At 40.8% G+C, this 27,794-nt stretch overlaps 2 protein-coding genes across 20 annotated transcripts in view; one reads left to right on the top strand and one right to left on the bottom strand.

Annotated features, from left to right (window-relative positions):
- Nucleotides 1–602: 602 nt before the first annotated feature.
- The window catches only part of LOC133493838 (uncharacterized), a 53,309-nt gene continuing 26,117 nt past the window's right edge, over nt 603–27,794 (bottom strand). For 2 of the 18 annotated variants that reach the window (XR_009793185.1, XR_009793186.1), the window contains exons 2-4: nt 2,188–2,253; nt 1,539–2,043; nt 603–1,441 (exon numbers count right to left, since the gene is read on the bottom strand). Coding sequence is in view for 3 of the 18 variants with exons in the window: in XM_061807743.1 (XP_061663727.1) it covers nt 1,083–1,210; nt 1,307–1,338; nt 2,016–2,043; nt 2,188–2,253; nt 3,825–4,194 (624 nt within the window). In the remaining 15 variants the exon portion in view is untranslated. Of the gene's footprint in view, nt 4,195–5,830; nt 8,057–27,794 lie in introns of those variants that run through there. The other 16 variants (XM_061807743.1, XM_061807745.1, XR_009793187.1 and 13 more) reach the window with 16 other exon arrangements.
- On the top strand, nt 4,061–26,005 carry LOC133493817 (gastrula zinc finger protein XlCGF57.1-like). 2 transcript variants are annotated; one of them, XM_061807696.1, is made up of 4 exons: nt 4,061–4,214; nt 4,306–4,348; nt 11,170–11,315; nt 22,834–26,004. In XM_061807696.1, exons 3-4 carry the CDS (start codon nt 11,189–11,191, stop codon nt 24,207–24,209), a joined length of 1,503 nt encoding a protein of 500 aa, XP_061663680.1. In that variant the 5' UTR covers nt 4,061–4,214; nt 4,306–4,348; nt 11,170–11,188; the 3' UTR covers nt 24,210–26,004. The 2 variants fall into 2 exon arrangements, with proteins under 2 accessions (XP_061663680.1, XP_061663681.1); XM_061807697.1 differs by lacking the exons at nt 4,061–4,214; nt 4,306–4,348 and adding an exon at nt 4,364–5,150 and having other exon boundaries at nt 22,834–26,005.

Consider the following 27,794-nt stretch of genomic DNA (forward strand, 5'->3'; position numbering starts at 1 on the left):
GAAAATTAATCAGGTTTATATAAGATTACTGACTTTGGTATACGTATGCAATGCAATGAGAAGCTAAGCAAGTAGGCTACGTCTATCAGAGAGATCTTTGCCGTGTTAGTGACCCAATCGAGTGTAATTTTGTTTGGCGACATCTGGTGTCCAATTTGAGAATTGGTGCTAGGGCTCAGCTCAACACATGAACCTAAGCCATACACCCCAAATGTTATCAATTCGCTCTATTGCTATTTGTGGTATGGCAACCTATATGACAGTGGAAACGAGAAGTCACAAGCACTACGTTACAAGGACACTAGGCTCATCACACCACCTTTGCCACGCAAGAGACGCTATATGTCATATCCAGTATTTTGATGTGAAAATAATTTCAAAAACATTGAATATTCCTTGCCACATAACTGAAAAATAGGAATAGGCAAGTCTTTGTGAGTGACAAATTGTAGCCCTCTGCCTAAAAAAAAACAAAAAAAAAACACGATTAAAAATAATCATTAATCATGTACATTACACATTTTTTTTCTTAGTCATTTTACCCATTATAGTCATGGATAGAGGTAAGTGCATAATTGATAGTCACACACACTTGAGCAAAGGACAGTTCAGATTTGAACTTTATTTTACACTTTTCATCTTGTTCTTGACCTTCACAGTTTTATTATTTCTAACACGTCATAGTCATCTGGCTTTCATATTAGCCTTAATTGTCAATATATATCATTTTAGACTTGAGATTCTGTGAGTTCCTGGATCCACCTGTCATCAAAACATGAATCCCAACCCGGGAACAATGAGTCCCTGGAACTGATCAAGAAAAAAAGATTTGGAAATCTTAAGTTAGACCATGGTTCTTTCTTCATGGTCTCATTGTTTTGCAGTTTTATAACTCTTTATAACTAATTGTATGCTTAGCACAGAGTGCAATGCATACAATTAGTTACCATATCACAAGATCTGAGGTTGCGAACCCAAGGTGACCAGAGAGTCCAAAAGTGTTCAGCTTCGAGCCAACCACTGGAGTCAATATCCACTCTTGCCAGTAGATGTCGGGAGTGGCGCATGCCACAGGGCATTCTTCAACAAGCGGGAACTGGGAGGTGGCACCGGATGCGCAGAGCAGCAGTAAGTGTTACCATCTGGAAATTCCAGGATGAGTCCATCAGGGCTGCATTTGATGAGAGGGCTTGTGGCGATGAAGAGATCTCTGCCCAAAAGATTGACTGGACAGTTAGATGCAAACACAAAAGAAGGCAAAAGAGTCTGTGACTGTTGGTTTGACTCTCTTGGAGTTGGTTGTAACCTCCTTGATTGTAGCCACATGCTCCATTCAGACACTTGAGGTCGCTGTCTGCACTCGTGGCCGCAATGACCAGGCTGTCCACAATTGAAGCACATGTTACAGCCACCAGGGGCGCACCTCGACCCATGAATGAACCTGCTTGATACATCATGCATTCAGAACCGACAGAGGGAGATGAGATCAGAGCAAGAGCTGTTTCTTCCTGCTTTTTCAGACTTTAGTGTTTGTCAACCTTGGAATCTTTTTCTTTAGCATGTCTCCTCAAATGATGTTTACCACCAGTCAACCTCAGCACCAGGAAGGTCCGGATTGGTCTCCATGGCTTGCACCACAGACTTGGGAACGCCCTTCAAAATGGCTGCTTGGAACACTTGCGAATGCAAAGCAGAGGCTGTAGGGGCGTGTCCTGTTTTCAGAGTGTGATCACTGAGGGCTTGGTCAAAAAAAGCTGCGGCCTCCTCATCTGCTTTGGGAGCAACCAAATCTGGAATGACACACTCGGGGCGGGAATAAAGTATCTAACGCTGTAGACAAGGTCAAATTATTTTCTCATGAAGAGCCTAATGACCGGGGAGAAAAGAAAAACCAGAATTTTGCATCAAAGTGTTCAACTGTGAAAGCGGACATGATTGTGTAAGGAGAACACAGATGTCACCTGCTGTTAACATTAGTCCCGTAACCGCTCTCTGCACTGCTTGAAGCCAATTGGCACCACCAGATTCCATGGGTGGAAGTTTCTGCAGCAACACACTCACATCAGTGGGAGAGAAAGATTTGTAAAACATAGCAGAGTTACCAGTAGCCGGGCCAACTTTGGCTTAACATGGGTGCCTGCAAGATTTGGGAACGAGTCACACGCTGATGAGGAGGAAAAGCTGGACCTTTGAAAGATTCCTCTGGGTTTTCAGGACCTCTGGTTCGATCCAAAATGGAGTCAGGGTGGGCACCTGAAAGATTGTAGACATGAGACTTTAATTCTGCTAATTCATTATAATTGAGCAACATACAACCCTGTTTTCTGCTTCCCCGTTCGAAGAGGCTCTAGCTGCGTGTTCCGCAGCATAGACAGCAACTCTCTGTTACTTCTTTCAGTCGGGCTGCTTGTTGTTTAGCGCGAAAGGGGCGGTCTTGCTTTTCCGATTCAGCGTTCGCTCTATCTTCATGTTCAGTAGTGGTTCTCTTAAAATTTATTTCTGATATTTTATGGAACCTCTTGGTGTCTATTTAATTCTGCCTTCTGCAGTCCTCGCTGAGTCAAACGTGTGAATGGGTCAACTCTCAAATTGGCCACTTTTTCCAATCTGCCTTCAAATTCTCTAATGGGGGCGGTCACTCCAAAGCCAAAGTTTCCGCAACTGTATTCATGTTCGATGTCTGTTGTGCATGAGTGAGAGACGTTTGATCTTCTACATTCGCAATTACATTAAATATTGGACCCTGAAATTCATTTAAAGCTTTCCTGGTTTATGGTAAGGTGACGGTACAAATGGGTTGGTGATGAACAACGCCAGATAAGGAGTGGAAAGTTACCATCCTGGCCCAGGACCAGACTGCGAGGGGGGGCAGCCACTTCTACCATGGACCAATACATATAAAAACCCTGTGTTACCGGGCAACCCTTGTCTTCTACTTGGGTCATTTTGTCAGAAGACACACGTCTCGTGTGCAGCAGATGCCTAGATAAGACCCGGACGTCTGTATTGCACATTTCTTTGTAATAAATCCATTTGCTGTTAACTTTGTATAATCATTGGTCATCTCTTCCTCAATCATCAAACACGCATAGGGTGCAAACTCACAAATACCTACACAAGAAACTTGTTGGACTCATTGTTCTCACTAAGTAAGAAGCACTTTAAATCTACGCTAACCCCAATGACATAGATTTGTTTGTTCATTTTTTTGTGTTCGTCAATGTTGGGTACAACAACAAAACCTACAGGATTGATGACATTGCTTCGGATCAAACTCCCTGCAGCATATTTTAAAGAGAGGACACAGATATCTCCTTCAAGTACAGTACTCTGGGGTGTCCATGGCTGAGACAACGTCGCAATAACGTACAGTATCATCTGAGATACCGTGAAGGGCGAATCAAGCCTCCGTCTGCGCGAACCATGCTGTCGCGGATGTCTCCGAAAACTCCGCCAATTTGAGGATGGCGGTTGCCATGTTCGGTTCAGTCTCGGAAACGCCGTGACTGACGTCGGGGTCACCTGTGTGGCTCGTACTCTACTGTGTTGTCATGTCAATTCTGCACTAAATTGCTCCTTAAACACTATTATTTCAGTCATCGGTTCATGTTGATGTAACTATAAATTACGTGGCGTAGATTACCAAGCAATGGATATTGGTTTTTTTTTTTTTTTTTTTTTTTTTGAGCGTTGGGGTAGTCGAGAAGTGAAATTCCTGCTACTTGGCAGCTGCTGTTCTGTGAATTTCCACAACTAAACCAAGACCAAACTTTAACGCACTGGCTAAATAAATAAATGAATAAGATAAATAAACGTTCCAAGACCGTCTTGATAGGATTGTGGTGATGATTTTGATCTCTCACTACCGCCGCCTGAGTTCGTGTCCGGGTCAGGGAAGTCTGTTTGGTAAAGTGTTGTTCGACATTGATCATGCTGTGGTTTGACTTCCTGTGTGGGCTCCAATCCTAACTCCAGCACCCCACCTAGAGTCAAAAGATAGGTTTTTATTTTGAAGGGGCAGCAGCGGTGAACTGTTGCCCTAAATATTTGGAGCGCAAGCGATTTATTTTTCCTTCTCGCCACGCTGTAGGAGACTCGATCGGTTTTCGTAAATCTTCCTGAATTTGGACCGAATGTTGTGAATCCTCGACGTGGGACGCCCCTGATAACTACTTCAGTGGACCAAAACAACATTCATGCAATCTTCGTGTCCGGTTGGAGTCGTCTCGTGCACGTTGAAGCTTCTCGACATAGCTTAGCTTGCTAACAAAAAGACACGTTTGTGATCAACACTTCTCTCATCAGAAATCAAGCCTGAAGTAAAGTGTTCTTCTTTCGTAACCGACTGGTAAGGATTGCCAAGACTGACACTTAAGTGTGCATACCCCTAGAGAACCCATGGGGTCACATATGACCCAGTGAAATGAAGGCTCACAACGCACCACAATTACACTTTTTACCCTTAAAGCCCAACGTCTCACATGTGTCTGCAATAAATGCATATTTATTTCGTCCACTGGGTCTTATGTGACCCATTATTCAAACCGGAAGTAAATTAGTATTTTTTCCCCCAAATGTGACGTTTTTGTGTTCCTTCAATGCTTATTGATTAATTTGGTTAGTACATGCAATTTTAAAAGAGGATTTAGATGTCTTCGGTTCTCTAGCGTTAAAAAACACACACCAACAACTAAATTCTTTCAGCTATTTTTGAGAGAAATAGGTCACTTGCACAGCTTCAGAGCAAGTGCATTGTGGGAAAGAATTTTTTGTGTGTCGGCCATTTTGGGAGGTTGTAAACAGTTCTTAAAGTTTGTCTACATAACAGCTTTGCGTTCATTGTATCAGAACTTTCTATGGCGTTTTCCAAGTATTTCGAGGATCTGAAACCCTACTACAGGCAGAAAATCAGTTTATGTGAGGATCTGGATCCGTATAGTCTATCGAAGGCTGATTTTGCGACTGAAAAATGTTGGCCAAGAGTGGAATACCCCGACATTGTGAACTACTTGGTGCTTACAACCAACTGTCTTACTAGCTAACAGATGAAGGCTTCCAAGTCCTTGGAGGCTTTCAATTACTTTGTAAGCGGGTGGATTCAGAGTGTCCTCTGCAAAACGTCTGAAGAAAAGGTTTTAATTGTTGCCCAAGTAAGTAACTTGTAATCACCCGGGACAGAGTGCGTAACTCACTGTTGTTGTTGTTGTTTCTGCTTAGCCATTATGCCCTTTTCAGGTCCGACAAATCAGACCGATTAGGGAAAAAGATCTATGACAAATAAATATTACACCATATTTTAAATTTATTTGAAGGAGCATTAAGTAATGTGACAATAATTAAAATGTTCAAGGTGTAAATTACTAAGTACTAACAAATTATAGCATCAATGTCTGAATGTAGCCCTAATAGTAATACTAGTCCTAATACAACAGTAGCGGCTTTCTATTTGCCTTACTCAAATGTCAGCATATAGAAAGCCGCTACTGTTGTATTAGGGCTAGCATGAATGATGCCCTGGTAGGTGGTCGGTGCTACATGCATACTCGTGTTGTTTTTAATATATTTACGGTATATTTCCTTCTTAAAAATAATTTGACTGTTTACAGACAGCAAACTCACAACACACATCCATACGTTTGTATCCTAAACTGGAGATGAAAAGCCTGTCACTGGCGACCGATTTCGATCGGCGGCCGAGTTGGATGTACATGTACATGTAGACCTATCAAACGCTGTTAGTCTTGTAATATAAAACACAGCAAACAACACTTACATGTAAAAATAGCGGTAGAAGGATATGGTCAAAGTGCAATACTAGGCTTAAACTTACCACTTATGAAGTGATCGCTGCACACATGACTTCAAACTGTGGGATGAGTGAGATCTGAACGCGAGATATTATTGAATCACTTCGCTTGCCGTTTGCTCGACATTTCTTCTGTTTGGGGTCCTTGGTGCGTAATTATTTTCGGAAATCGGAAAAAGCGTCTGTTCCCTTCTTTGCTGAACTTGTTATAGCAGCCAATAACACAACACGTGTGCACCATCGTCTCAGAAGTCAAAAAGCGTCTTATGTAATCTAATGTAACCAGCGAAATGAGACCTCCCAATATGGCGGCCAGAAAAAATTCAAAACGGATGTGACGTCACCTGCAAGTCACCTATATGTTCTCGATTGTCTGAGTCGTTCATTTTTGTTATTACCGTTTTCTGGCAGTTCTGAGCACCGGGGTTCAAATCCCTTCCTTGCCCGTGTAGCGTTTGGGTGTTCTCCTTGTGCCTGTGTATACTTTCTCCTAAAAACTAGGTTTAACACGATAAACAAATTAAAAAAAGAAAAACAAAACGATATGATCATAAGATGAAGCAATTATTATATTTAAATGACCTGTTCATTTACGATATACACTTATGGACTTAATTGCCTAAAAATATATGTATATTTACACAAAATAATGCATCTTTGTTCATTTATTTATGCCAATGAGGTAAGGTTACCGACAGAAATAATTCATGGTCTTACATTTGACAGCAATAAATTATTACAGCAATTAAGGCATCTACTTCTTATGATATTCTTGTATGTTGGTGTGTTGTGAGATTTTTGAACTGTAAAATATGTACCTTGAGTTAAAAAAGTTTGAATGTACTGTTCTGTGTTCTTCAGATAAAATCAAGATTACAACAAGACAGAAATAATGGGCACTAACCTACTGCATTGATGAAAGTCCTTTCATGAACGTAGCCATGTTGAGGCACTAACTCAAGTAACTGTAACGCCCCTCCCCTCGCATTCTCTCAAGACGTTGCTTATTTTGTGTAGTCTTGACATTAATTTACATGTTTATTTAATCAACGTTGTTAACTAAACAAGCTTGCCCTAAAACAACCAGTATTCACCCGGAAACAGGAAATTCAAGTTAACCGCGAGCACATTTACATGGAAAGTCATCAACATCTTGAGCCATATCAAAGGAAATTCAGTTGCACCAGGGGTGTTCTTTGCGTCGATCATGACGCAGTGTGACGGCGTACAAAACAAAACCAAAAAAAAAAAAACGCTACACTGTCATCAACCACGTCACTTGATTCAGGTGTGGCCAATACGTCGAGCGCATGCACATAAAGGAGTGTTCTTGCAAGCCGGCCACCTATTTACGGCAATCGCGGCGATGTGTGCTTCCCCCGACCCCCTCTCCCACAACAACACATCATGACTGGCGACAGAAATGTTTGTTCCAATGTATCGCTAGCTTATTGCCACGAACGCCAATTATGTTGAAATAAACTTTCAGCCTTTTCAAAACATTGTGGGTATAGACCATTCATCTTTATTGCTTGACAGGCCAGTGCATTGAACATTTCTTCAGATAAAGTTTGTCAGATCAAGAATTTTTATTGATGAAAAAATTTAAATACCATTTTATATCATGTTCTACAAATATCAGTTGAAATTGGAAATTATCATTTCTGACTTTGAAAATGTAGATTTCTATTTTAGTTATATCTTGATTTTATTTTTACTTTACAGTTATATTATAGTAATCCAGTAAGTTATTTTAAGGCCATCCCTAATCACACCCGCAACTTTATCTGCGAGCATGAATGACCACACGCGTACATTTTTCAAATGTGTGTGTGTGTGTGTGTGTGTGTGTGTGTATATATCCATCCATTTTCTTTGCCAGTTATCCTTCACAAGGGTCGCGGGGAGTTCTGGAGCCTATCCCAGCTGTCAACGTGCAGGAGGCGGGGTACACCCTGAACTGGTTGCAATCGCAGGGCTCATGGAGACAAACAGACACACTCACACCTCGGGGCAATTTAGAGTGTCCAATTAATATTGCATGTTTTTTGGAATGTGGGAGGAAACCGGAGTCCCCGGAGGAAACCCACTCAGTCACGGGGAGAACACGCAAACTCCACACAGGCGGGTCTGGGGTTGGTATATCTAAGGTAGTGAGCAATTTGGTCGAGTGTATCAGTACAACACGACGTAACAAGTTTGAGATTTAAACGTTAATAGTAATTACTACAGATCAACTTCTTTAACATGTTTTGCTGTACGGTGTTAAAATTCTAGGATATATTTTCGTGTATATTCTATATCTATACTATTATATGTATATGTATTTTTACTGAATAGTTCACTTAATTCATTTGTCTTGAGATAAGCTGTCATATTTTAAGCATATTTTAATGACAAATGTGATTTTGTGCTATACAGTGATAGGGGATGGGGGGGGGCTAAAAAATCTGGTCTTGGGGAACTTCTGCCCAATTTTTTTTTTTTTGTCAGGACTTCAAAATTTTACCTTCAATTTTCGTCTAGGTTGTTTCACAGAATTCGTCAGAATGCACCACAGCCATCCATTTTTTTCCAAAAAATTCAAGGGGGGCATGACCCCGGACCCCCCTAGCAGGACTTCACACATTCAGTGCTCGCATTTGTATTTTCAGGAATATTCATGAAAGTCCACTTTCATCTCTACTACTGTAATTAAATGACTTTATTGTAATTAAGGCTTTTCCCCACACCAAAACTTGAGAGCATGACTGGACAGTGCGGCAGCATGTTTACATACAACCGCTAGAAAGAGCGATAGCAATAGTTTGCTAGGCTACTTAACCTTTTGTTGCCTGCTTGTGAGCAATATCATATTAAAAGTACGTGAACATACCTTAAGCAAGACTTACACGAATGTGCTCCTCTGTCCTCAGCACCGATGGCCACCAATATGTTTTTTTTCTCCCATTTTCTTCTTATCCAGTCAGATTGCTCCACTTGGGTTGTCACCCCCATGTTAAGGAGTAACATTTGAGTTGACAAGGTAATGCCTAATGATGGTAAAAAACAGATGGTGGTGGTATTGGAATACAAGATTTTATTGCAGTAGTGTCACAGTACAGTCACCAAAGAGATAATTTGTCGCCTGATCCGCACAATACGTGTCATCTGTCAGCCACCTCATCTCTTCCATGTTGTCAGTTTTTTTAAACATTGGCTGTCAGATATTTACAGTACAAAATCAAAAGATACGGAAAAAAAACTATACACGAGACTTTATGATGATTTATTCGGTTTTAGTGTCATAATTCACAGATCTGATCAATGACATCATTCATGGATACTTTTCACTGTCGTCATGTCGACCACGTGTTTGTTCGTTTTGGACGGCAAGATCGTGTCTACATATAGTGGCTAGGAAGTGATAAATGTATCTTTGACAAACACTGTAACCAGAAGTGACTGAGCCAGTTGTGCTAGCATAAGGAATAAAGAAAGAAAGAAAGAAGCTTCACATGAAACTCGAGAGCATTGTGTCGACGTCTGCGGGAGAGATTGGAGGGAGAGAGGGGGGAGGAGAAGTGTCACGAGAAGGTGAAGGTAGCTGAGTCATTTGAGCACTTTGTGACAGAACTCAAGCTGTTGCTTAAAGACTGTCTGATTACCTCACTCTGAAAGCAAACCCCATTTTTCCTCGATATACTGTAAGTTTCACAAAAAGGCGCAGGATAACTGAGTTATCTGAACACTTTGTGACAGAATTCAAACTGTTGGTTAAAGACTGTACCTACACAAACATCGATGAGATGGTCAGAGACCGCATACTTTTTGCTACCAACTCACTGAGTGGGCGCGAAAAGTTACTCGGCCAAGGGCTGGCCCTCACGCTTGAAAAAAGTGATTAACACAGCCAGCTCCCAAGAGTTATCAAAAGTGCAGCTAAAGGCTATGCCTAGCGACAGCCATGAGGTTCACGTTATCCACTGCAAACCTGGAAAGCAGACTTTCACTGCGGGTGCAAGTAGGCATATGGACAGCCCAAAGACCTCCATAAAGATATGTAAAAAGTGTGGAGGATACTTCAGCAAATTAGCTGAATGCCCAGCAAAAGGTAAACAATGCCTAAAGTGTCAGACCCCTTTTTCTGTCTGTTCTTACAACCATAAGTGACATGAAATACCATGATGAAAAAGCCGTAGGACGCTTATAAGCAAGCCAATATTCACCAAAAGATCACTAAAACACGCGAGTTGTATTGTAGTTTTGCCATCCACTGGGCGTGGTAAACAAAAGTCATGTGACTCATGACATCATGTGGAAAAGTATCTATTGGCTCCGAGAAAGACATTTACTCTGCATCACCATCATGCACAGTATATCGCAATCTTAAAGCAATTTTATTTTTATATAGTAGAATTTATATAGTTTTTTACACGTTGTTTGACGCAGTACTTTAAATATCTGATGGCCAATAGAATAAAACAAATGATGCGAGAGATGAGGCACATGCGAGACGGCACATAATGCGCAGATCAGAATACAAGACAAATTTGCTCTTTCACGATTGCACGATGTCAGACTACTGCAATAAAATCTTGCATTCCGATACCACTGCATCCATTTTTTTACGAACTGTGGGTTTTTATCTTGTCAACTCAAATGCGACTTTATACACTCCTTTCCGTAGCGACAACAACAAGAGTGGCTTACGTCAACTGTATTATCAAAGAAAAGGGGAGGAGGAATTGTGTTGGTGGATCCTGATCTTGTAAAGCCAAATAAATAGTACTACATAAAAATAAACTGGGTTTTGAATTCAGATATAGTGTCCAAGATGTCGATGACAAATGTCTTTTACAGACATGACATGAAAACTGAGTGGCTGATCAGCTGAAAATGCTAATTATTGGCCGATTCCAAACTGGCTGATACAATTGGTATAAATTCTAAAAACATGTATGGTAGGCTAATTGAAGACCCTAAATTCCCCATAGGTGTGAATGTGAGTGTGAATTGTTGTTTGTCTCTATGTACCCTGCGATTGGCTGGCAACCAGTTCAGGTGTACCCTGCCTCCTTCCCGTTGACAGCTGGAATAGGCTCCAGCACTCACCGCGTCCCTCGTGAGGATAAGCCGCAAAGAAAATGGATGAATGGATTCCAAGTGCTTTTGTTGAATAATGTCTGTTTCATCACAAACTGTCTCTCCCAGAGTAGAAGAAAAAAAAGCTTTATCTCTATCTTTTTGGGTTTCCTTTTATTGACTTTTTGGTGCTTTACCATTTTCACTAATGTACTGTTTAACACACAATGTCCAAATCTAAATCTTGATACAATTAAGGTGTCCGATTTTCACTTGATGTTCTCATCCCTCTTATGTAGCGCGAAAAGTGTTGTGAAAATGTGTGCAATAAGGACTGGAGAGTACAAGGAGGAAGTTCGTCGACCAAAAAAGGAGGAGGAGCTACAACGTCAACTACTGGACACAGTGTTCAATCTGCAGCCTCGGCTTGTCCTACGCAGAGCAGGTTGGTTCACTTGTTGTATGCAATCTAATTTGAATGTTATTCTTCTTTACAGACCTTGTTTGATTATGCATTTTACGTAACATATTATTCACATCCCGCCCTGTGACTGACTGGCGACCAGTTCAGGGCGAAGTCCGCCGTTCGCCCAAGTCTACTGGGATAGGCTCCCTCACTCATTTGACCCTTGTGAGTTTAAGCCAGGGGTGTCAAACATACGGCCCGCAGGCCGGATCCGGCCCGTCTGGTGGTTTGGTACGGCCCGGGGAAGAAAGCTGCATTGTATAAAAAAAATATGAATTTTCTTTAAAATTTGTAGTTCTTGTATTATCCGCTAGGGGGCGCAGTGTTTTAGTACGTGCAGACAACATGAAAGCAACACTGCGGCGGAACTAGGACCACCTTGACCTGGTAAAATTGAACGTCTGTACAGCGTCTATTGGCGACAATTGCATTATCTACTTTTCCGTTTGCCTCGCACCCTCATCAAAAAGGAGAAAAGTAGACACAGAGTGTCGGACTTTTCAAGAAAAATGGACATGTTCTTATATGTTCACGGAGGTGAATGGAAACCCGTGTGCCTGGTGTGCCAGCAGCAAGTTTCGGTGCTTAAAGAATAAAATATTCTGCGCCATTACGAAACTCAGCATGGTGAAAAATACAACAGTTTGCATGGAGAATTGAGAAAACAGAAGGTAAATGAAATGATGGCGCGTCTGAAGAAACAGCAATCTGTTTTCACCCGGAGCCGAGAAGCCAGTGATGCTGCGGTGAAAGCCAGCTACCTAATTGCGAGCCAAATAGCAATGGCATCAAAGCCGTACAGTGATGGAGTGTTCATCAAAAACTGCTTGCTGACGGCTGCTGAAATTGCGTGTCCTGAGAAGAGACATGCTTTCGCCAATATAAGCTTGACAAGAAATACCGTGGCAGACAGGATTTCGGAACTCTCTGCAGATTTGGACCACCAACTAAAACGCAAAGTGGGGTCATTTGTGGCATTTTCTGTTGCGATCGATGAGAGTACTGATATCACGGACGTCGCTCAACTGGCCATATTCATTCGTGGAGTTGACAAGACTTTGAATGTCACAGAGGAGTTTCTCGAGCTGGTGCCGATGATCGACACCACAACAGCTGAGGACATTTTCAGCTCCGTCGTTGGAGCGCTGGACAGAGTCGGAGCGGACTGGTCACGCGCCGTAAGCCTGGCTACTGATGGTGCGCCGTCAATGATCGGTAAAAAGGCAGGTTTTGTGACAAAGTTCAGAGATAAAGTACAAGCCGCAAATGGGGGAGGTAATTTTTGGACATTTCATTGCATTTTGCATCAGGAGGCATTATGCAGCAAATCGCTAAGAATGGATCACGTCATGGAGGTCGTTAATTTCGAACTGTTAATTTCATCCGAGCCAGAGGTCTCAATCATCGTCAATTTGACAGATTTCTCAGTGACTGTGACATTATCCATGGTGTGCCTTATCACACGAACGTGCGATTGTTAAGCAGAGGTGCTGTGCTAAAGCGCTTCTTTGATTTACGTGATGAAATCAGACAATTCATGGAGAAAAAAGGTAAACCTGTTAAGGAATTACAGTGCCATCTGTGGCTGCAGGACCTTGCGTTTATGGTTGACATCACTGAGCACTTGAATATTCTTAACAAAATGTTCCAGGGACGCAAAATAATCGTAACACAGTATTGTGACAGCATACGTGCATTCAAGTTAAAGCTCGGGTTATGGGAGACGCAGGTGGCAAGCGGTGACCCTGCTCATTTTCCCTGTTTAAAAGATATGTGCGCAGCAAGCGTTAATTCTGACGTGAAACGGTACAAAGAGAAGATTTCAGGGCTGTTGATGGAGTTTGAGAAAAGATTTCAGGTTTTTAGCGAACTCGAAACAGATGTTGCAGTTTTTCGCGCACCATTCACAGTCAAAGCTTCTGATTTGCCCGTTGCCATGCAACTTGAAATCATTGATTTGCAGTGTGGAACTGAAGGACAGATTTGCCTCTGTAAGCTTGGACACATTTTACAAGTACCTCCTACCAGGCTATCCCGGATTAACAGCACTAGCTGCTAAAACATTGTCCATGTTTGGGACAACCTACCTTTGTGAGCAAGTTTTCTCACTAATGAACATTAATAAAACAAAGCTGCGCTCAAAGCTCACACATAAGCATTTGAATGAGATTCTGAAATTGGCTTCTTCTCAGGACATGATGCCTCATATTGATGCACTTGTGCAGGATAAACGATGTCAAGTTTCAAGGGCAAATTCCAAGCAAGACGAATAATTGCTGTGAAAGTTATTCATTTGTTCTAATTGCTTTCCAGATGTTGAAAAACAGTGTTTTTAAGTTCCACAAGGCTGGTACTAAATGTTTTTGGAACATTGTTACTATTTCTGTGATCAGTTTTATGTACAACACACTTAAATATATGTTTAACTGTGTAAAAGTGTTGTTAAAATTGCACATACTTTATTTATGTTCTTATGTTATTCTCTTGTTCATAATGTAAAAGGAAAATTCTGTTAATAAACATTTTGATAATTTACTCATTCTTTGCACTAATTATTAGTATTAGTGACTAATACAAAGGAAAAAAGTGGGCTTATTGTTAGTTCTATGTAATTTTGCAATGAGTTTACTGGTCCGGCCCGCTTGATCTCAAATTAAGCTGTATTCGGCCCGCAGACCAAAGGGAGTTTGACACCCCTGGTTTAAGCTTTTAAGAAAATGAATGGATGGATGTATATTTATGCGTGTGTGTGTGTGTGTGTGTGTGTGTTTGTCCTGTTCAGTTGTTACAGTAGATCAAGCAGAATAGGAATCAGTATTCCTTATATGCCAAAACAATTTTACTGTGTCACAGTGGAGTTTTTGAACTTCCTCTGTGATTTCTTCCCATTTTAAATGAGGTTTTGTTGAGCAATTCGACCAGAATTTCCAGTGGCCTGAGAGAGAAAATAATGATAAGTGCCAACTATAAACAGAATGACAATAGCAAATCATTCCATGTATGCAACAAAGAAACATTCAATATGGATGTTGCATGAGACCAAAGTGCTCCACTCTGGGAAGAAAGAACAGGACAAGATAGGACAGGACAAGGACAGGAGAAGAAGGATGCAAGACTAGGATCGTGAACAGGCATATGCAACTGGAATGTGGTGGGACTGACTAAGCAAATTGGCAAAGTCTATAGAACGAGAATATAAGTGAGGTGGTAAATAAGCTCTTCATGTATATATGAGTTGTCTGTTTCAATAAGTGAGTAGTCCCACACCGAATGAAAGAATCCCAGGGGTGTCAGCCTCTGGACGCATGCAAGTGAATTCAGACCATTGTGCATGCAAAAAGACTGACAGAAATGTCCTGTGATTTCTGTGATTGCAACACGTAGGATGAAAACCCCTTATTAATTGAAGACAGGGCCAGGACCAGGGGTCCACTCCAGAAAAATCCTAGGGCAGGACATATTCCACACCAAGGGACCCTTGGTGGTCCCCCAAGGTGCCCCAACAACTTGGCAGCGCAGCTATATTGCATGCACAGCTTGCATGCGTACATCTATCCATCCTCTAACCCACCTATTGTCATGAGGGTCATGGAGTGCTGGAGCCAATCCCAGCTGTCATCGGGCAGGAGGCAGGGTACACCTTGAACTGATTGCAAGCAATGTTGCCTCTGAGCTGTGCAACTGTGCATTTGTGCACTTGTCGCACACTCTCACCGCAGAGGAAAACGGATCCAGTGCGGTGGACTACAGCCTGATGTGTATTTTTTTTTTTAATTTTTTTTTAACGGTAGCACGCTGCCTCTCACAAAGAGCTGCTGCTTGGCCACAACAGGCCACACACTCTACTTCCTGGTTTACCTGACACCGCCCCCCTCCATTTTAAAGGGGTACACTGTCAGATTCCGCTTATCCGCAGGACTAATCGGGAGAAATGTCCTGACCAACTCTCCAGTTAAAGGGCTAAGCTACCCCTTTACCCCAGCCAGACGAAGATAGATGAAGATGGAAATTTTAAGAATTTAATACAATGACAAAGATTGTTCAGATAACATTCATTCTACAGTTATCCCCGCCAGACGCGAGGTAAGGTTGCGATGTTAAGGCAAAATTAAATGTTAATTGAACATAAATCAATAAAAGTAAAAATGGTTAAAATGTAAAAAATTGTTCAGATAACATTCATTCTACTGTTATCCCCGCCAGACGCGAGGTAAGGTTGCGATGTTAAGGCAAAATTCAATGTTAATTGAACATAAATCAATAAAAGTAAAAATGGTTAAAATGTAAAAAATTGTTCAGATAACATTCATTCTACTGTTATCCCCGCCAGACCCGAGGTAGGGTTGCGATGTTAAGGCAAAATTCAATGTTAATTGAACGTAAATCGATAAAAGTAAAAATTATTAAAATGATAAAACTGATGGTAAGAAGGATAAGATAAACGATAAAAATAGCAAAAAGCAATATAAGTGAAGTGAGATTTAAAGTGTCTAAAAGCATCAGAAATTAGGGATAATAGACATTTTTGAGTGTGCTAGGGTTGATCTAGTCCTAAGTAGCTCGAAGCCTAACTTAATAGTAAGGGTTTTTGGGATTAAGGATAAATTGTCAAGCCAACTTGTCCTTCATAGGTAACCACGTAATATCGCTGGTATTATCCTGCCATTACCTTATTATAGTTGTTTTACTTGCGCCCAATCTCAAAAAGAGTCGTCAATTTAAGCATCCCAAGTTGCCAAATTCCTTCTCCCCGCCAGCTTGCCACACGACTATTACACCTATAGAAAGACCTTGTCTCTTTGTCAGCGAAAACTGAACAAAAAGCCCCGAACTTCCGTATCCAAGGTTTTTATAGCTTTTTGGTGGAACATTCTGGAAAATGTTGGCTGAATCTACGCCTAGTGGGAAGGGCCTCCTTTGGTTCATCCTATTGGGCCCCATTTGCCATTCCTGGCTTGACTTGTCATGCCCTTCCTTAGCTTCACTCAATTTTGTCATTCTCCCTTTAACTAATAAATGCATCTTTTTAAAAAATATAACCACAACTCGTGTTCGGTTTCACCCTAATTTTGAACAATAGCATAAATGTATCAACATTCTTGTGAATACAATTCTCTCATGCATTCTCAGGCTTGTTTTAGTTGTTTGCTCATCATGTGTTGCGTTGTCTGAGAGAGACAGCCATACACAGGTTATATTCTTTTCACAAAGCTGTTTCAAAGCATCTTATTTTCTGCTAAACGTTTAATGAAAAAATAGTTGAAATCTATTTCTGCTTGCAGACATCCTGCGTGGTGATTCTAGTGTGACGGGCTTCCTGTTCAGTAACTTGATGCTGCAACCGTCTTGAAAAAACATTGGGTTTGACCCAACAGCTGCATCCTGTTGCGTTCTTTATGTCAGAAATAAGATGTGAATACAAAGATATAACAATAATTGGGTTCTTAAGGTTGCGAACCCCGATATATGTAATACAAAGATATGAAAAATAATCAGGTTTATATAAGGTTACTGACTTTGGTATACGTATGCAATGCAATGAGAAGCTAAGCAAGTAGGCTACGTCTATCAGAGAGATCTTTGCCGTGTTAGTGACCCAATCGAGTGTAATTTTGTTTGGCGACATCTGGTGTCCAATTTGAGAGTTGGTGGCTCAGCTCAAAACATGAACCTTAAGCCATACACCCCAATTATTATCAATTCGCTCCATTGCTATTTGTGGTATGCCAACCTATCTGACAACACTCATAATTACAAACACTGGGGTATGGGAATCATAGAAGAAAAAGTGGTGAAACAGGATGAGATTTTCTCTTTTTTCTTTTCTTTGAGTGAGAGTTGTCTGGTCTGAATCCAAAGTGGACAGTGCAGGATGAGATGGTGTGTAATGTTCAAATTCCACCTTGGGGCAGCCTGATTGAGGATGAAAGCAGACGATACATTGCCCAAAAAGCTAATTCTGTATTTTAAATATAGGAGGCAACATAACATTAACCTTAAAACAGTTTTGGAGCATCATTCAGCTTTCAACATGCATTGCCAAAGATATTCTGGGATGTAACGCAAATAATTCAGTTTTACACCAAGAAAAAAAGACGGGGATATCATTGCGGGTTAAAAAAAAAAAAAAAAAAAAGTTGGAAGCTACATTTGCAATTTATAGTTAATAGTTCGCTTGGTATGTATTTGTATTGTAATGTATTTTTTTGTTTGTTGACATTTTCAGTGTAAGTTTGCAAAAACACAAAATTGTTCTTAAAAATGTTCTGATGGCAATGCAATCTTAATCTTTAAATGAGGCATGTAACTTCAATGGATGACACTGATTGACCGCAGTGCATACGTCTGTTAGTCACAGTGGTCAAAAGGAGCGCTCATGGCCTTAGTGTGTTTGCTCAGACACATAAGAAATTAAAGGGAACATTGGTTGCCAGCCAACGGCAGGGCACACGGAGACAGACAGCTGTTGTACTCACAATCACACTTAGAGACAATTTAGATGGTCCAATGAATGCATATTTTTGGGATGTGGGAGAAAACCGTTGTGCCCAGACAAAACCCGCACAGGGAGAACATGCAAACACAAGAGAGGTGGGGCCAAGATTGAACCTCAGCCCTCAGAACTGTGAGGCCAATGCAATACAGCTGCACAACTGTGCCACTGAATGGCATACATAATTTTCTTTTTAATCTAATTTATGATCTGCTTTACTCGGGCTAGCCATAGTCATCCATCGGGCCGAATGTGGCCCATGCCTTGGAGAATGCCCAGGTCTAAGTGAAACTCTACTCACACTGGCCACTCATGTGCCTGAGGAGCATGTGCAACATTTGCACATTTGACATTGTCCCAAATTATTGCACTACTAATCACTTTAAAGTGCATCCATTTCTTGATTTCTCAGTGCACTTTGCACAATGGTCTTTGCAATGGACGATTTTTCATTGAGTCATTTCCCACTCGTGTCATCGCTGAAGGACTGCATCTTTTTGTACAATTGTCCCAAAAAAGCGGCATGACCACGTTACTGCCAAACTTTTATTGGTCAGTGGCTATTATTTTATTTTATTTTTTTTTTTTTTTTTTACCCCTTCCCTCATTGTCTCAAAAGTACTTTTGTCAATTGACTGTCTTGTTGCAATTGAGTGGCTCCTACTAGCAGAGACAAATTCCTTGTGTGTTCTTCACATACCTGGAAAATAAACATGATTCAGGTTGTGTACAAAAGAAAACTAAATAATTTGGTGGGAGAGTAGGGAAGGAAGTTATTTGTTGTGGTTTTCCTGTATGTTTTGAGTGCATTGATAGAAGGTCCGATGCCCGGATGTGTTTTTCTTCCCATGACAGAAACAGGAAGTTGTTTTCTTGGGTAATGGTGAAGGAGTGAAGAACTAAAACAAAGATACACAAAGACAATTGACCCCTCCGTACAGGGCACTTAACCACGCCTCCTGAAGTGACATCACGCCACGTGCGCTCACATAAGACAAACAGTAAAAATGGCAAATACAATACAATACATTCTGAACTGAGACAGACTCCATGCTTCTGATTTCATTCAAATCAACGATATATTATAGATTCTAGATAAAATACATTCTTAACTGAGAGAGACGCCATGCTTCTGATTTCATTCAATCATTCATACGTAGCAATGTTATGCTAGCGGAGTACGTCTCATTCATTTATACGAGACTTGTATTAAAAATCAAATACAGGGCATATCTTCGTGCAAACAGTATGGTTAAGCTTCGGTCGCGAGCCAGCAAGAAATCAATACGTTTGTGCAGTCCGATCATCGCTAAATATCGCTCAACAAAGAATAAGTGTGTCAATCGTTCACACACAGCAATGTTATGCTAGCGGAGAACGTCTCATTCATTTATACGAGACTTGTATTAAAAATCAAATTTAGGGCATATCTTCGTGAAAACACAGTCTGGTTAACTTTTGGCCGCGAGCCAGCAAGAAATCAATACGTTTGTGCAGTCCGATCATCGCTAAATATCGCTCAACAAAGAATAAGTGTGTCAATCGTTCACACGCAGCAATGTTATGCTAGCGGAGAACGTCTCATTCATTTATACGAGACTTGTATTAAAAATCAAATTTAGGGCATATCTTCGTGGAAACACAGTCTGGTTAAGCTTCGGTCGCGAGCCAGCAAGAAATCAATACGTTTGTGCAGTCCGATCATCGCTAAATATCGCTCAACAAAGAATAAGTGTGTCAATCGTTCACACGCAGCAATGTTATGCTAGCGGAGAAGGTCTCATTCATTTATACAAGACTTGTATTAAAAATCAAATTTAGGGCATATCTTCGTGCAAACACAGTCTGGTTAACTTTTGGCGCGAGCCAGCAAGAAATCAATACGTTTGTGCAGTCCGATCATCGCTAAATATCGCTCAACAAAGAATAAGTGTGTCAATCGTTCACACGCAGCAATGTTATGCTAGCGGAGAAGGTCTCATTCATTTATACAAGACTTGTATTAAAAATCAAATTTAGGGCATATCTTCGTGCAAACACAGTCTGGTTAAGCTTCGGTCGCGAGCCAGCAAGAAATCAATACGTTTGTGCAGTCCGATCATCGCGAAATATCGCTCAACAAAGAATAACTCTGTCAATAGTTCACAAGCAGCAATGTTATGCTAGCGGAGAACGTCTCATTCATTTATACGAGACGTGTATTAAAAATCTAATTTAGGGCATATCTTCGTGCAAACATTGTCTGGTTAACTTTCGGCCGCGAGCCAGCAAGAAATCAATACGTTTGTGCAGTCCGATCATCGCTAAATATCGCTCAACAAAGAATAAGTGTGTCAATCGTTCACACGTAGCAGTTTTATGCTCGTGGAGAACATCTTATTCATTTATACGAGACGTGTATTGAAAATCAAATATAAGGCATACCTTCGTGCAAACATATCTGTTCCGGTTGATATTAGATGGATTTAGTTGATGATGCGGTCTTTCACAAAGTTTGATCCATCAAATGCATTTTTCGTACTGGGTCTTCGGTTTTGGAAAGGGTACGAATCGAACTCCACCAACTAGCCTTTCAGGATACCTGTCGTCACTATTACAAAGTCCGTGACTACACCTCTTAACCATATTTTTTGTTAAATAACCCAAATACTTGATAAAACGCTAACAAAACCTATACTGGATCATGCAATGCTGACTGAGAAAATGGCGGGAGCAAAAACAGGCTTTGGTCTATGCAGATCTCTGGCCTCTGGTCAGTGACGCGGATTGCGCAATATCCACGGAGGGGTCAATTGTTTAAGATAAAGGAAAGAACTGTTATTAAATGATTATAGTGTTGGTTGAGATGGGAGACAAGAAAGGAGAGAAGTCCTCATGTTGGTCATAGGAATGGCAGATATTCAAGTCCATTTGGTAATGTGGGTGTGCAACGGTATATGATAGCAATGTAAAGTATCACACCAACTGGAACAAAGCGATGAAACTCGAGCAAGATAATTTTTTTTTTCCTTCCCCCTAAAACTGGTCAAATTGGAGGTGGGCAGATCCTGCCCGAGAGTGACTTTACAGAAAGTATGAGTATACTCAGCTGGTAAAGCGTTGGCCTCACAGTTCTGAGGTTCCGGGTTCAATCCTGCACCCACCTGTATGGTGTTTCAATGTTCTCCCTGTACCCACGTGGGTTTCCTCCGGGCACTCCGGTTTCCTCCCACGTCCCATAATCATGCAACATTAATTGGACACTCTAAATTGCCCCGAGGTGTGATTGTGAGTGCGGCTGTTTGTCTCTGTGCTCTGCGATTGGATGGCCACCAGTTCAGGGTGTATCCCGCCTCCTGCCCATTGACAGCTGGGATAGGCTACAGCACTCCCCGTGATACTCATGAGAATAAGCGGCGAAGAAAATGCATGCATGGATGGATGAGTTAATACTGCCACTTGAGTAAATTGTATTTTTTTTCTACCCTAGCTATGCAGTGAATATGGCCTCCACTTCTGCCACTGATGTTGCAAAAAGAAGGCCCGATGAAAAGGGGGCAAGTTTTCAAGTACAATTAGCGATTGACAAAACTGATTGAAACTAATTTTTTATGTGTCTGAGCAAACACACTAAGGCCCTGAGCGCACCCTTGGATCACCGTGAGCAACTTAAGATGTATGCACTGTGGTCAGATCAGTGTCATCCATTGAAGTCACTTGCCTCATTCAAAGATTCAGATTATAGCATTTACATTCCCATCAGAGTATTTTTAAGAACAATTTTGTGTTTTTGCAAACTTACAATAAAAATGCCAACAAACAAAAAAATACATCGCTAACCAAACCAAGCCAACTTTGAACTGTAAATTTGAAATGTCGCATCCAACTTTGTTGACAATGACAATGATATCCCCGTCTGTTTTCCTTCGTGTAAAACTGAATTATTGCTTGCAGAATATCTGTAGCAATGCATGTTGAAAGTTTAATGATGCGACCAAACAGTTTTAAGATTAATGTATGTTGGAAGGGCATCCAGCGTAAAACTGTGCCAAATATGTGTTCATCTAAGATGACACACTGTGGTGACTCCTAACAGGACAAGCCGAAAGGAAAAGAAGTTATGAGTTCTATTTTTAAAATACAGAATTAGCTTTTTTTGCACTGTATTGTCTGTGCTTTCATCCTCGATCAGGCTGAGCCAAGGTGGAATTTTAACGTTATACACCATTCCGTCCTGCACTTTGTACTTTGGCTTCTGACCAGACCTTTCTCACTCAAAAAAGAGAAAATCTCGTCGAGTTTCGCCACTTTTTCTTCATTATTATTATTATTATTATTATTATTATTATTAACATACGCCGACATTCATTGAAGCAACTGTTTCTTTTTTTTTTTTGCCATTATTATCTACAGTAGACATAAGCAGCATGTCTAACTTGTCTTTGCTCTACGTCTAACTAAAGCACCGGTGATGGTTGGTGTTTGTAATTATGAGTGTACCCCTTTAAGAGCGGGAGGTGGGCAGTGTCAGGTAAACAAGGAAGTAGAGTGTGGGGCATGGTGTGGCCGAGCAGCAGTTTGTTAGAGACCGCGTGCTGCCGTGTTAAAAAAAAAGTCAGGCTATGGTGAACTGCGCTGGATCGGTTTTCATGTGCGCTGGATGTGCCCTACAAGTGCGCAATTGCGCAGGTGCGCATCTTAGAGGGAACATTGGCATTGAAAATGATTGACAATTTCATTGTCTTAAGCGAAAAACAAAATTTTTAGCCTCATTATGGTCCATGTAAACTCCTTCCCCATTTCAGTTCTTTATTATTTTTTTTTTTTATTGGTGGCTAAAACTGAGCCTCTTTGTCCTCGATCACTCCATTTTATTTTACAATTTTATCAGTGGCTATCTGCCACAATTGTGAGTTACTTAGTAATAATAACAGCCCATTTCTTCTACTAAAGTATGCAGTTACATTTGCTGTTAAATATTGCTAACAAATTAGACCTGACCCCTTTGTGTTATTTGTCTTGCAGATGTCAGTGAAAATCTTCATCCAGAGCAACAGCAGTCAGTGTCGTGTCACATCAAAGAGGAAGGGGAAGTGGTTCAACACATCAAAGAAGAGAAGGAAGAGTTTTTACACTTGAAAGAGGAAGAGCAGGAGGAATTCATCCAGGTTCCAGCCACCGGTGTCCATTTGAAGAGTGAAGATGAAGGTCAAAGTGAAGCGAGACGAGGGGCGGCACTTCCAAGCAGGAACTGCTCAAGTGATGGAGAGTGCCACAGGCGAGGATTACAAACAGACGGTCATGATAATGATGAGGAACAGTCGGAAGGTGGTTTGACATGTCAAAGTCCCAACAAAACCTGGAAATGTTCTCAGTGTAGGAAAGCTTTTGCTACTATGAGCAATTTCAAACGACACATGAAAATACACACAGGTGAGAAGCCTTTTAGATGCTCAGTTTGTGGTCAAAGATTGTCTCAGAAGGGACACTTAAAATCACACACAAGAACCCACACTGGTGAGAAACCTTTTTCGTGCTCAGTTTGTGGTAAACGATTCAGTCAGAAAGGACATTTAAAAAGACACACAAGAACACACACTGGTGAGAAACTTTTTTCCTGCCAAGTTTGTGGTCAAAATTTCTCTCAGAAGGAAAACTTAAAAAGCCACACAAGAACTCACACTGGGGAGAGACTTTTTTCCTGCTCAGTTTGTGGTCAAAGATTCACTCAGAAGGGAGCTTTAAAAATGCACACAAGAACGCACACTGGTGAGAAGCCTTTTTCCTGCACCGTGTGTGGTCAAAGATTCTCTCGGAATGGAGACTTAAAATCTCACACAAGAACACACACTGGTGAGAAACCTTTTTCCTGCTCAATTTGTGGTCAAAGATTCTCTCAGAAGGGACCCTTAAAATTACACACAAGAACCCATACTGGTGAGAAACCATTTTCCTGCTTGGCTTGCAATCAAAGATTCACTCAGAAGGGACATTTAAAAAGACACACAAGAACACACACTGGTGAGAAACCATTTTCCTGCTCAATTTGTGGTCAAAGATTCGCTCAGAAGGAAAACTTAAAAAGCCACACAAGAACGCACACTGGTGAGAAGCCTTTTTCCTGCGCAGTTTGTGGTCAAAGATTCTCTCGGGAGGGACATTTAAAAAGACACACAAGAACACACAGTGGTGAGAAATGTTTTTCCTGCTCAATTTGTGGTCAAAGATTCGCTCTGAAGGAAAACTTAAAAAGCCACACAAGAACACACACTGGTGAGAAATGTTTTTCCTGCTTAGTTTGTCGCCAAAGATTTTCTTATAAATACCAGGCTCAGACACACAAGTGTGCTGGTGAGAATAGCAGTGACCAAGAAGGTTTTAATGAATGTTTGAAGATTTAAAAAAATAGTTACTATGTTACTGACTTGGGTAAGATTACATTCTTCTGTGTACGAACTTCTGAAAAGTTTTAATTTTGAAGGTGAGCAGATTACACTTGACAACTACACAATGTAAAATGTGACTAATTATTAACACTTTATTGGAGAGTGCGTACATTTTGCCATACCTGCTATGCCAGTAGTTTTTAATTTTCAATTTTAAAATGAACCTGTTTGTGAAATACGAACCATGAAAATCCATACTTGCTTTAAGCAATGTATGCATTTTGTCAGTTTTTATGATGTTTGTATCAAAGAATTGATTGATTGAACTCAGACTGTCAGGAAACTTGGACTTTGACCTGAAATGGTTGTGTATATGTGATCTTGAATGAAATACACTCCCTAAAACAATGAGGTTGACTTTGTGTATCAAATCTATTTCCCCCCAATTTAAAAGTTATTGAAATGTCTTTTATCAATTGGATAAACTCGAACAAGAAATGCTCACACCTTAAAGCAAAACATGGTACAAGCAACAAGACTGATGTTGAAAAACAGCAAAGCTGGTTACTGTGACAAATGAGGAGTAAAAAGAAAAAGTCCAGGGATAAAATGACATCTCACACAAACAAACAATGGAAATGTTCTCAGTCTGGGAAAATGTTTGCTTGTAAAAGCAAATACCACATGAGAAGACACACAGGAGAGAAAACTTTTAATTCCTCAGTTTTTGGTCAAAGATTCTCCTATTAATATTAGGCGCCACAGTGATGAGGTGCAAAGCATTGGCCTCACAGTTCTAGTGACCTGGGTTCGATCCCAGCCCTCCCTGTGTGAAATGTGCTTGTTCTCTCCGTACCTGTGTGGGTTTTCTCCGGGCACTCCGGTTTCCTGCCACATCCCACAAAAATGCACCGGATGGATGGATTTAAAAAAAAAAAAAAAAAAAAAAAAGAATTACAGTGATACCTCGGTTTTCCAACGTCTTGATTTTCATACAAATCGGTTTTCAAAAGAAAATTTTGAGATTTTTTTTTATTTCGTTTTCGAACGAAAATCGGTATTCGATCACCTTGACCTGACCCATGACGATTTGTTATTGTGCTTTCCAACGCACCCCCCCAAAAAACGGAAAAGAGTATTAGGGCGCATTGTAACGCACATTCTTCTGCTTGTGGACGTTTCCCTGTACTGTAGTGACATTTATTCTTCAAATTGAGCAACATTAACCCTCGATCATGGCTCCAAAGAAGGCAAGTGGAAATGGCAGTTGCTGAAAAAAGGAAAGAGGTCCGTAAAACTGTCGCCTTCAAGAAGGATTTGATACCCGAGGATGAATCTGGTGTGCGTGTTTCTGAGTTATCGAAGAAGTATGGCATGGCGAAAACGACGATCAGCACCATTCTGAAACTTAAGGATGCCCTCAAAGCAAGTGATGTTGCTAAAGGAGCAACCGTGTTGACCAAGCAGAGGCCACAGATCTTGGAGAAAGTCGAAAAGTTGCTTCTTGCTTTCGTGAAAGAGGCGCAGTTAGCTGGGGATAGTAATGACGAGGAAGGGAGGAGATGTCGTCTGATGAGGCTGAAGGTAGGAAGGATGTCTCAAGTGCTGATATTAAAGCTATCTGCGCTAAATGGAACGGCATCCATAATTTTGTAAAACTTCATCACCAGAACAAAGCTGAATGTTGCAGAGCACTGTAAAATGTTAATGTTATGAGCCACTTCAGAAAAGTCCTTACAAGACGGCACAAACAAAGAGATTCATTCTTTGTGAAAAAGGGGTGAGCCACCCCCACCGAAGACATCTGAAACTGTTTTAAATTGTTTTTTTTTCTTGTTCCATTAACCAGAGCTCTTGTTGCAAGTTGTTTTTTTTTACGTTACATACTTGCTGTGCAAATAAAAAAAAAATTTCCCCCCTCCCTATTGCTTGTTTAAATTTATTCTGCACTTTTGTTGATTAAAAATAAAAGGTTTATAAGGCTGGGGCCTGAGTTGCTAAAGATACAGCAATGCACTCCCAGCCTAGCATACTCTACTAGGCTAAAGCATACATTTTAAGCAAAAAATAAATATATTTCTTAAATGATTTAATTATATAAAGTATTTAAACTGTAAATGTATTTCTACTGTGCTGTTTATTATCAGGAAAAGCTAAAGAAAAATTGCTTAAATATTTTTAGGCTTGGAACGCATTATTTCATTTTCCATTTATTGTAATGGGAAAATGTGCTTCAGTTTTCAAATGTTTTGGTTTTCAACCAGCATGCTGGAACGGATTGTGTTTGAGAACCAAGGCACCTCTGTATTACAAAACTGTGAAATTCAAATTTTAAATGACAAAAGACTGTCAAATCCCTTCAAGACACAGTTGCTTTGCAGCAGTTTATAAAGCAGCTTTGTTTTTGCCTGATACAAATACATGTTATAGCTTTTTGGGGCAGGGGGGGGGGGGATCTTTCAACCTGATCCACATTTGAAGCTGAAAATGAAAAAGTCTTAAAGCGATACTTCAGAATGTTCACTCAAAATATTGCCTTTGAGCACTTTCATGTACCACACATTTTCTTTTTTAGGGTTAGAGCGCAGCAGGAGACAGCGCTTGAGTATAAAGAGCGACTTGTTCAAACAATCCAATCTTTTGAGTGAATGTACTGAAGTATCACTTATTAAATTAATTCCTTCCTTCCTCACTTTAGTTGAGCAGAGCCGCAAGTCTGTGGCACTTGTGAAAGTTACCCACAAACGGCGCTAAATTCACTGAAGCCAACAGAAGCTGAGTGTTCACACTGAATGGTGCCATAGAGGGTTTTGTGGGGCTTGCAGGTGTCTGAATTTTCCTGGACAGCAGCTGTGACGCTTCGTCAAAATGTCTTTCCGTGAAAACTGACCTGGTTATCAAAATGTTCAGGGTTACAGTTCTAGAAAAGTGCGAAAAATCAGTTAACCACATTGTCCTGTACTGCAAGTCAGAGGCTGTGGTAGCTTGAATTGGACCCTGTGAGAGACCGCTTGATGCCTCAGGCTATGGTTTCTATTAATCAGGACTACCGTCAAATTTGTGGCCATTTATTCTGATGGTAACAAGGAGATAAAGGGACTACGGCGTGACTTGATTCTTGGTGCCTGTCATATTTGTCAAGGGACAGATTTCCTCAATGATTTTAGCAATGTGAGACAAATGGTCAGTTTATGAGCATCGTATATGCAATTTTATACATTTTCAGTCAAGTGGTGTTGGTGAAAAAATGTTTTGTGTTTCCTTTCAAGCAGTCTTGTCATCATTGTTGTTCTGATGTAAGCTTATAAATGTACAGCCACAAATGCCTTTTTTTTTTTTTTTTACAATCACCATTCACCATTTTTTACAATCAAGACCACCTGGTGGTCAGTTGGCTCCGATGGTGGGGGAAGATGTAAGTAAGACGTGGCAGGCCCAAACTTATTGTGAGGATCTGCTGGGAACGGCTGGCAGATTCCCCTGTCAGAAAAATTTTTAACTCCCACCTCCGAAACAACTTTGCTCTTGTCCCAGAGGAGGCGGGACACATTGAATCCGAGTGGACGATGTTCCGCACCACCATTGCTGAGGGGCCAACCG

This window comes from Syngnathoides biaculeatus, chromosome 20, assembly GCF_019802595.1.
Source record: "Syngnathoides biaculeatus isolate LvHL_M chromosome 20, ASM1980259v1, whole genome shotgun sequence".
Taxonomy (NCBI): Eukaryota; Metazoa; Chordata; class Actinopteri; order Syngnathiformes; family Syngnathidae; genus Syngnathoides; species Syngnathoides biaculeatus.

Bases quoted from the DNA above. Each gene is read 5' to 3' on its own strand.
- LOC133493817 (XM_061807696.1), top strand. From the start codon at position 11,189: ATGTGTGCAATAAGGACTGGAGAGTACAAGGAGGAAGTTCGTCGACCA. The intron at 11,316-22,833 runs GTTGGTTCACTT...TTTGTCTTGCAG, and splicing joins GCTTGTCCTACGCAGAGCAG to ATGTCAGTGAAAATCTTCAT.